This window comes from Fragaria vesca, linkage group LG6 (assembly GCF_000184155.1).
Source record: "Fragaria vesca subsp. vesca linkage group LG6, FraVesHawaii_1.0, whole genome shotgun sequence".
Lineage (NCBI taxonomy): Eukaryota > Viridiplantae > Streptophyta > Magnoliopsida > Rosales > Rosaceae > Fragaria > Fragaria vesca.
Window position 1 is genome coordinate 8501822 of NC_020496.1, and position 10131 is coordinate 8511952.

At 38.5% G+C, this 10131-nt stretch overlaps 2 protein-coding genes across 2 annotated transcripts; both read left to right on the forward strand.

Annotated features, from left to right (window-relative positions):
- The first annotated feature begins 681 nt into the window (after window positions 1-681).
- On the forward strand, window positions 682-4089 carry LOC101306352 (BEL1-like homeodomain protein 9-like). Its single transcript, XM_004302650.1, has 4 exons — window positions 682-1603; window positions 2526-2911; window positions 3020-3080; window positions 3193-4089. Exons 1-4 carry the CDS (start codon window positions 794-796, stop codon window positions 3730-3732), a joined length of 1797 nt encoding a protein of 598 aa, XP_004302698.1. The 5' UTR covers window positions 682-793; the 3' UTR covers window positions 3733-4089.
- A 1825-nt stretch (window positions 4090-5914) lies between these two features.
- Window positions 5915-9783, forward strand: LOC101306647 (mitochondrial substrate carrier family protein B-like). The gene is made up of 7 exons (XM_004302651.1): window positions 5915-6586; window positions 7571-7747; window positions 7853-7999; window positions 8159-8260; window positions 8361-8431; window positions 8547-8614; window positions 8953-9783. The coding sequence occupies exons 1-7, from the start codon at window positions 6389-6391 to the stop codon at window positions 9192-9194; spliced, it is 1005 nt and encodes a 334-aa protein (XP_004302699.1). The 5' UTR covers window positions 5915-6388; the 3' UTR covers window positions 9195-9783.
- The last annotated feature ends 348 nt before the right edge of the window (window positions 9784-10131 follow it).

The following is a 10131-nucleotide window of genomic DNA, read 5'->3' on the forward strand; positions in this document are numbered from 1 at the left end:
ATGCTGATCACAATTCCTTTAATTGAGACGTTAACCACTATATTATATTATTGTAAAAACTAATTGGATAATTAAGTAACTAATAGTTGTAAAAATTCAAAAAAAACTAGAAGCTAGAAAACCTCCTTTGCCAAGAAAAACTAGAAGACAACCTACGTGAAGTGAGAGTAACTTAGAAAAAGACGAGAGTAAGAAAGGGTTTAAGCAGATGAGTGTGGTAGAAATAGTCAAAAAATTACTTTCAGCCTTTCATTCTACAAACACTCTGCTCCGCGTTCTCACGTGCGTCATCACCACCAATTACAGGAATAAATAACAAAACCCAATTTTCAAAAAATTTTAATTTTCAAAATTACCACAAAACAACCAAAACAAAATAAAAACCCAACAGAAAAAACTAACTAAAATACATCATAAAACGAACAACCCCCCAAAACCCTGTCAGAAATATCTCTGCGCAGCGAATAGTGACTTCAATTAATTACCGCTTATAGCCGGTGCTCCTCCGGTTCCTCGAAACCCTATGCACTCTCTCTCTCCCCCACCCCCCCTACCCCCTCTCTCACTCACCAGAAAGAAAGAAAGTGACTGTAACTTCGATTTTGTTTGCGTCCAAAATCTGTGCTCGAGCTAGAGAGATTTCCATACATAAAAGAAGAGCTTTGTGTCTTTCCATACCAACCATACTGAATTCACGTATCAGAACTCTCTCTCTCTCCCTCTCTGCCACACTAGCCTCTCATTTCGTTCACTTCACTGTTCATTATCTCCTTCGATCCTTTCCTTTCAATCCATGGCTGAGGGTTTTGAGCCCTACCATGTTCCTCAACAGAGCAGGAGAGATAAGCTCCGGTTCTTGCCGGGTCCACCCCACCCGGTCTGTGTAGAGCCCGGACCTCACCACCTTCACGGTTGTGCTGCTGCTACTGCCTTCTATGAGCCGACCTCAATCTCACTCCTCTCCTCATCAGATTTGCTCTCGTGCCCCAAAGAAGAGAGCCACGTGAATCTGATGCCTTACATGAACTCTTCGCAACCTTCCTCGTCCTTACATAACTTTCGTCCTCCCTACTTGGATCCTCAACCTTCGAGTTTCGCCAACTCTGTCCAAGATATTAACAGTCTCAACAACTTGTTTCTTTATCCGAGCCAACAGAATCATCATCATCATCATCATCAACTGAGAGGAGACTTCCACAATGAACAAGGACTGTTCAGACCGGAACCGTTGTCTTTGTCTCTTTCTTCACAACCTATTGAGGTCCATAACCTGCAGAGGTACGGCTATTCGGGCATTAACGACGGTGTTCACGGGTCAAGAAGTCCGGGCCCAACTCCTCTGGGGCCGTTTACCGGCTACGCTTCCATTTTGAAGGGATCGAGGTTCTTGAAGCCAGCTCAGCAGTTGCTAGAGGAATTCTGCGATGTGGGCAGCTCTAGTCGTGATATTTATGCTGCTGTTAGTAGAACTATGACAGACGAGTCTTCCTCGTTTTTGGATGATCCTCCAATTGAGAGCTTGGACGATCCGGCTAGTGTTGGCGGCGCCGACGGAGGTGAGAGTCGGAGAAAGAAGTCAAGGTTGATTTCCATGCTGGACGAGGTATGTAGGGCTCTAATTTTGTGTAAGTTTTGTAAATTTAGATTAGTTATGTTAATTCTTTTGGGTTTATGTTAATTTCATGTTTATGTGTTTTTAGTTGCTGGTGCATTAGATTCTTGCATTAAAGGGTCTATGTGTTTGAGAAATCAGGTCTTTTTGGAAAAGGTGATAGGAGGGAATATATGCACTGAGATTGTTGCTTAATGGTTATAAAGCATCTGACAACTCCATAGAATGAGTTCCTTAATAGATGACAATTCCAGAATAGTAGAGGGAATCCATGGAAAAGCATGTAAAGCATAATAGTTTCCCAAATTTGAAGATGGGATAGATCAATAAGAGTTTTGTGCTTATGAAATGTGATAATTCCTCCTTGTGCATTGAGTAGATGCAGTTAAAATCTGAATTGTGTATGCATAGTCCATTAACCTGCTTAGTTGGATCTGCAAATTTACTTTGCCTAAAGGTTTACAAGTTTTAAGTTTACTTGCATTTGTAACCAGGTTCAGAGTTTGGCTTACACCTTAGATTGTTGCACATAAACTTAATTAATTGTGTACTAATTTGCAGCGTCATTTGACAGCGTTTAGTTTGAGTTTTTAGCTCATGACCCAAGAAGAAAATATGAAGAAGAATTCATCAATTCATTATATTTTAACTATGGGTTGAATTTATTTTTTATAGGGATTTAAAACTCAATCTTTACATCTTGAGGGATGATTGTACTAGCTTTGAAGTGTTTTTAATAAATTATTGTGCTTAATTCTGACATCTCAAAGCGAAATTCAAGAGGAGAACTTACCGAGTTATGCATTACAATCTACCAGTTTACATATTGACTTTGCATTGCAGATTTATCTATACATTTTTAAATGCTTCTACTTATTGAGTACTATTTATTTGTTTTTTATCTTTGTCCTAGGTTTACAGGAGGTACAAGCAATACTATCACCAGATGCAGGCAGTGGTGACCTCATTTGAGTATGTTGCTGGGCTTGGAAATGCAGCTCCTTATGCAAACTTAGCAATAAAGGCCATGACTAGGCACTTTAAGTGTTTGAAAAATGCAATTACTGATCAGCTTCAATATTCAAGATCAAGTAGGGATTCTATTACATATGTGAGCCGTGACAAAGATGAAGCTATTCCAATGCTCCGTAGTAATACTACTCGAGGCATGTATGGCCACAGATCTTTCCAAAGCACAGAGTTTTGTGAGCCCCAGCCTGTTTGGCGACCTCAAAGGGGGCTTCCTGAGCGTGCAGTTACTGTTCTTAGATCCTGGTTGTTCGAACACTTCTTGCATCCGTAAGTATAAAATTACTTGGACAGAATAACATTTACTATAGCATGTTATCTGGCTACAAGTGTGTGTCTGATTGTATCGGCCTCATTCTTGTCTGTTTTACGTTGCAGTTACCCTACTGATACAGATAAAATTTCACTGGCTAAACAAACTGGACTATCACGGAGCCAGGTGTGTGCCTGTTTTATATGATTAGTTTCTAACAAGATTTAAATGTTGTCATCAGCTGCATTCAATCTTGATCAGTCAAGCCATTGTGTTGATAGTTCCTATTGTAAATTAGGTTTCAAATTGGTTCATTAATGCAAGAGTAAGGGTCTGGAAACCGATGGTGGAAGAGATACACATGCTAGAAACCCGGCAAGCTCATCGTAATGCTGATAGGTCAGATGATCATGATCATTTACCTTCCACAAACTCAGTTGCATCTGAGAATCCTTCAACATCCACTTATAGAGCTCGAGACACAGCATCTAAGCGCCCAAGAAGTGAGTTTCCAGATGTTACAGTTGCAAGTACCCATCAACAATTGAACATGTCCTACAATAACTTGCCAAACCATCTGCATCATGTTGGTCAGGTTGGTGGGAGTATGGCAGGAGGGAGTACTAGTGGTGTGTCGCTAACGCTTGGACTTCATCACCAAAATAATGGTATCGGATTGTCGGAGCCACCCTATGCTATCATTAATACACCTCAACGCTTCGGCCTTGGCCTTGAGGGAAGTAGCGATGGGTACACAATGGGCGGCTTTGATGCACAAAATCGGCATTTTGGAAGGGATGTCATGGGAGGGCAACTTTTGCGTGATTTTGTGGGATGAACATAGAAGAATATGAGAATCTGGACATATCATGGATTTGGATATTTAATATTATACTAACAAAATTGCAATCAGATGTCATTTGTCAAAATTAAACCAGGATCCAAATGGTAAAAAAGAGTGAATATGATTTGCCTAGCTATTCCTGTTGGTGTTTTGGTATCGCACTCCTTTGTGTAAATTCCGGATAATATTCCGAGAACGTATATGTTTGGTGTTAGAATTTTTATGTTAACAAATGTCTATATGCAAACTAGGGATTAGACATAGCCTTTGATCAGGACGTTGTGCTTCAATCCGACATGAATGATCTGCCCTAAGTTTGTAGGGTTTGCCTTCATCTCATGACTTATGTTGAGGACTTGAAAGCCACAAAATCTGTCCATCTTTAACTAGTCCCAATGACCAAATACAGAATTAAAGTTATGTCCTTTGTAGACTGACCCAGAAAAGAGAGACTAGCAAAAGCTAGGATGTAACTTGGAGTTATCGATTGTGGTCAATCCGGTAAGGATAAGTGTGTTCCTTTCTTCCTGCTTGGCTAAGTCTAGTAACTACTAGTACGCTGGAAAGTGAGTTCCTTTCTTCCTCCTTAGATTTAAACTTTCATCTTATATTTTACGTACTCAGTAATTGCGGGCCATGCAACTGTTCCAGAGCCTACCAAGATGAGGATGCTATTATAAGTTGCTACATAAGTGTGTATATATAGTGTTCATGATTACATGCGGAAATTCCAGGCCAGTGAAGGAGGAAAGTGTACCAACCTCCAAATAAAATGGGCAGGCCAGTTTTATTTTTAAGGATGTGAACATATTTACTGCGCGCACTGCACAGTAAAAATGGCGATCAGGAAAAAGCAGAAAGAAGAGCTGCCTTGCTGGTTAAATGAGAAATAACAAGGATGTGTGTTTTCCATTTTTGATAATTCATTTCCCTGGCATCAGCTCTAGCTATTTGAGCTTAAATATTAGTTGAAGTTGAGCTTGTGCTTGTAAAATTCGTTTACTTTTTCTATCTCGTTTTATAAATGTGCCGAGTTGAGATTGATCGAGTTTAAGAAAACAAAGTGATGGAGATCAATCTTGATGCCTCGACAAAACTTTCGATTCATGAGAGCTAGCTTTGAGCATTTGGTCATATGATTTGACTAGGTTCATTTACATCCTATAGCGATTACCAGATAATTTAGCATACTACCATGCATGACAAGATAATCCACCAACTAGTAGCATGACACAGAAGAATCACCGAGTACCAGTGATCGATGGAACCAGAATGACATGCACGGTCCCAGAATGACGAACCCAACCAGCAAAAGGAGTGATCGACCATCTTATTCTCCTAACCACCATTTGGTCTGCCAACCATCAAAGTATACAACAGCCAAGACGCATCGCATCGATCGGTTGAAAGACACCATATCAATTGCTAGGGAGTTTGATTCACATAACAAGTTCAGGTGGGCTTCTTCTCTGCTGACGGTAAAAACTGGTTTTGGAATTCGTTTCCAACCTACCTTGGCTCCTCTAAAGTGAGATATCAAAACTATCATTGCGCAACACAAACGTAAATACTTTTCTTCACCCAGCAAGAACAATTATCTATTGGTAGCACTAAAAACAGAGCAGAGAAAATTAGATTGTGACTTGACAAATGCATGTTTTAGACGAGCTCCACGAGGACAGAACCAAATTTGCAGGTATTTACAATGTGTTTGAACTTCAGACCAAAAAAACAGAAAAAACAACGTGTTTGAACGGAAATAGTTGTTTCAGGGAAAAGAAAAGGACCCAAGACTGGGATGTCCGAACAAATTATTCATTCACACTTGCATCTTAAGTTCTTAGTTACCAACTCTATTGCTACTGGAATATGCACGTACGTTGTTCTAAATTTCCGATGTAACATCTCTTACGCTGCTTGTCTCTTGACATGGTCTAAGATATATACTTATCGAATATCATTCTCTACTACTCTCCCGTCAAACACTCATATTGATCTCCAATGTAAAAACAAGTTTCATATTCGGAAAAAAAAAAGATCAACATATTGATGGATAAATTTCATTACCTTTTGAATTATATAAATTTTCAAAGCCGAACAACATTTCGTATATATTGTTAGAAAAAAACAGATACAACTTTTTTTTATTTTATCATTAATCCGTTATGGTCGTTATGATTTCGATCAATTGAATTTTTCCGCTTTGCCTGAAAACACAAGAGCATCTTGTCAAAGAAGAAAAAAGAGAAAAAGAAAAATCGATAGTCTCCTTTAGGCTACATAATCAAAGTACCTTGTAACATTCGATAAAACCCCAAACTATGTGAAGCACTTCAGTTAGGAAAGTGGTATATATCGTCCAAAGCACGCAGAAAATTGTTCCACAAGTGAGGCGTGTCCACAGTCGGCAGAACCGGTCTAAACCACAAAAATAAACAAGACTTTAGATTTGTGTTTAGTCCAACACTCTTCCTCCTCTTCCTTCCTCTTTTTGGGTTTTCAGTCTCTCCCTCCCAAGATTTTTCCTACTCCTTGTCCCCCAGTTTCCCCAAATTCAACCCCCCTATAAGAGATGCCCATGCCCTCCAAACCCATATGAGATCATCAACACACAAGGCCCAAAAGATTGAAACTTTCATACTAGAGGGTCATGAGTATGGAAGCTCGTGTTGGAGTTGTAGAAGGAGGGCAGAGAGCTCTGAATTCAGCTCTCAATCAGCAAACCAAGCAGTCCCTCAATCCCCAGTCCCAGGTTGGCACCCTCAATCAGCTCTTGGCTGGTGGGATTGCTGGTGCCTTTAGCAAAACCTGTACCGCTCCACTTGCTCGCCTCACCATCCTCTTTCAGGTTCAATTTTTTTTGTCTTTTTGAGATTTCGGATTCGTGTTCATGTAATTGGTATTGTTTTGTGAGTTGGGTTTTGTTTGGTTTTTGGTTTTAAGCATTATTTGAAGTTTCTGCCTTTGCTTAATTTGGGCTGTGGAGCGTAAAGGTTTAATTTTTGAGCTAGTTTCTGTAGGAAAGTGAGGTAAAGGCTGTGTTCAAGCAATGGCTTGTGTTCGGGGTTGTCTTGGTTCATGAATTGTTCCTCTACAGTTGAAAACTGAAGTAAAGGTTTTCGCTTTTCAATTGACCTGCTTATGATAGAGATTGGAACGGAGGGAAATTTAGTTTGTGTGCAGGATGAATATGAATGCTTTTCGTGTTATGGAGAACTGCTGTTCAAGTGTGCAGTTATTGCTGTCTTTGTTAAGGAGAACCAATGATGAATATGATTTTGATCATTCATTGGCTTTGTGTTTCGCAATGATGTTTGTGTGAAAATGTAGGGTGGATGATGCAGCACTTGTAAGGATTCTTGGATGCAAAGAAAGATAGTTGGAGAGAGTATAAGTAAGGAGAAATGGAGTAGAGATTTTAGAGAGAATAGAAAAGATAGACAAATAGAATGAGGAACAGTTGGCAGAGATAAACAGAGATTTATCTTTGATCAGAGAAAAACTTTATTAACACAAAAGGAGTACAAGATAGGTGAAAAAAAGTAGAGTAATACAAAACGCCATAAAACATAATAAAGAAGAACAGTTTTGCTGTCCAAAATTATAGCATAAAAAGAACTCTTAGTCAGGGTGATGAGTGAAAAGCTATCTGGCGGTGATGAAATAAACTTAATGCTGGCTGTCATTCTGAAGGTTGGAATGATAAATGACCCAAAGGGGAATCATATTATATTGTACCTGTATGGAATTTTATTGCAATTTTTTTGTTTTCAGTAGTTGCCTACTGTTTCTTCTAAATGATAGTTGGCTGACAATCATTTACTTCTTTTAGGTGCAAGGAATGCATTCTGATGTTTCAGCATTGAGTAAGGCGAGCATATGGCGAGAGGCTACACGTATTGTCAATGAGGAAGGTTTTAGAGCATTTTGGAGAGGCAATCTCGTTACTATTGCTCATCGTCTTCCATATTCTTCAGTCAGCTTCTATGCTTATGAACGCTACAAGAAAGTTAGTAAATAGATGTTTTTGTCAAATTTTATGCTGTTAAAGTAGACTGATACCTTGGCTTTGCAGCTTGCTTCGATATCATCTGACCCCATATTCATATTGCAGTTGTTGCATTCAACTTTTGGTGAAGATCTTAGGGGTAATGCAACTACCGATATGTGTGTACACTTTCTCGGTGGTGGGATGGCTGGTATAACAGCTGCCTCAGCTACATATCCACTAGATCTTGTGAGGACACGTCTATCAGCTCAGGTAATTTTGACATATTTGTCTGAGTTATCATAAGAAAATATCTATCTGTTCTCAATTTTCGTGTGGTTGTTGATTACTTTATTTCAATCATTTAGTTTTTAACTGTCCACCCTTATAACTTCTTTTAGTTTGATTATTATCAGTATTCAATTTTTGTAGAAAAATGTAGTATACTACAGAGGCATCGGACATGCATTTCATACAATTTGCAGAGAAGAAAGATTTTTGGGATTGTATAAAGGACTTGGAGCAACTCTATTGGTATGCTTCATATGTATCTCAGCATTCTGTACTGTTTTTTTTTATATTTATTTTTTCATTTTTTTATAATACTAAATATCAATTATTACTTGTGACACAGGGTGTTGGACCCAGCATAGCAATCAGTTTCTCCGTTTATGAGGCTTTGAGGTCTTTTTGGCAGTCTGAAAGGTGAAGATTCATGATTGGACAATGCGTTAAATTGATGCTGAATTTTGGAGTCTTGCCTAACTTTCCTTTGCTGCGATTTGAGTTGTAACTTTAGTTTCAATTCCTTTGATATCAGGCCCAATGATTCTACAGTCATGGTGAGTCTTGCTTGCGGCAGTCTTTCAGGCATTGCGTCATCAACAGGTAAGCGATCTGTGACTACTTGATGCATGTTTACACTTTTACATATAAAGTTCACGAGTTCAAGACTTTATTGCTACAATTTTCCTATTACACTGTTATGTCTATTAATGGTCTTCTTAAATCGCTTACTTGTAGTTGATTAAACCTATGTTTAAATGCTCCTATATATAATTATATCCTTACCAAAAAAGAAAAAAAACTGCGGGTGGTGTACAGTAGACTCTGTTTCTACTCTGTAAAGCTTTTGGTATTTCAAAAGATGTTTTTAGGGTATGGTCGAAAAGGATTCAGATTTATTCTCCTTCTGCTTGATTATCTTTTGCTCTTTGCTGTTTCAGCAACATTCCCTCTAGATCTGGTGAGGCGAAGAATGCAATTAGAAGGGGCCGGTGGTCGGGCCCGTGTCTATAACACTGGCATAGTAGGAACTTTTAGGCACATAATCCGGAACGAAGGCCTGCGTGGCTTGTACAGAGGAATTCTGCCAGAATATTACAAGGTTGTTCCCAGTGTAGGCATTGTCTTCATGACGTACGAGACATTGAAAATGTTTCTGTCACGCATCCACACAAGTGACTAGTTGCCTCTTCACCTTTTGTTATCCACCATCTGTTGTGCCATGGAATCTCGTTGAGTTAGTTTTCTTGTAGTTGGTTGAAGACAGAAGATAGATTGAAGACTAATTCTTTTTTTGGTAGTTGAGAGATTTGATGGTGGTAAATTTTGCGGTTGCTGCCATAAAACCATATTTTCCTTGTATAGGTAGTTAGCTGCTTGAGTGGTATCATGTTTCCCCTTTGGAAATATTAGGTAGTAACCTTTATAAGTATTCGTAGGTGAGAGGGATACCATCAGAACAGTTTGGTTGTTGCAGGTTCTATTTATCTTCTAGTTTTTATTTCTAATTTATTTTGTTCTGTAGACACAACATATTGTTTGAGGAATGACATCATATAGTTATGGCATTTTACTAGTATCATATTGATGCTATTTCAGAAAAGCCATGTAAAAAAAAACAAAGCGAAGTTTATATATTTATACCTGGAATTGCGAGGGATTTCTTCTTCTCATATTGTCTCAATTACCAGTCTGTGGATGCTTAATCTTGTTATTACATATTCCCAAGGTATGAGAACTTGAGAAGTAATGAACCTCCAATAGTTTGCATCAGTAGTTTTAACATTTCTCCTTATCTGTTGGATCCGCCTACTTCTATCATCTAACCAGATTTTTTTTGCTTTTGGGTGTTGAAAATATAAGAGATAAACTACAGAAAATCAGAAGGGTTGAACAGTATTTCCGGATGTGTACTTCAACTATTTACAGATGATCATTTTAAAGTTATTTTTTGTTGCAAGATAATATACTGTGATCTTGGAGTCTTCAAATTTTTTCTGCAAAGAATCAGCATTTACACTAAACTATAGGTTAGGTTCACTTTTACTTGGATACCAATTGGTAGTGGAGGTTTACTAATATATTTGTTGTTGCAATGCATATTGAATATATGCCATTAC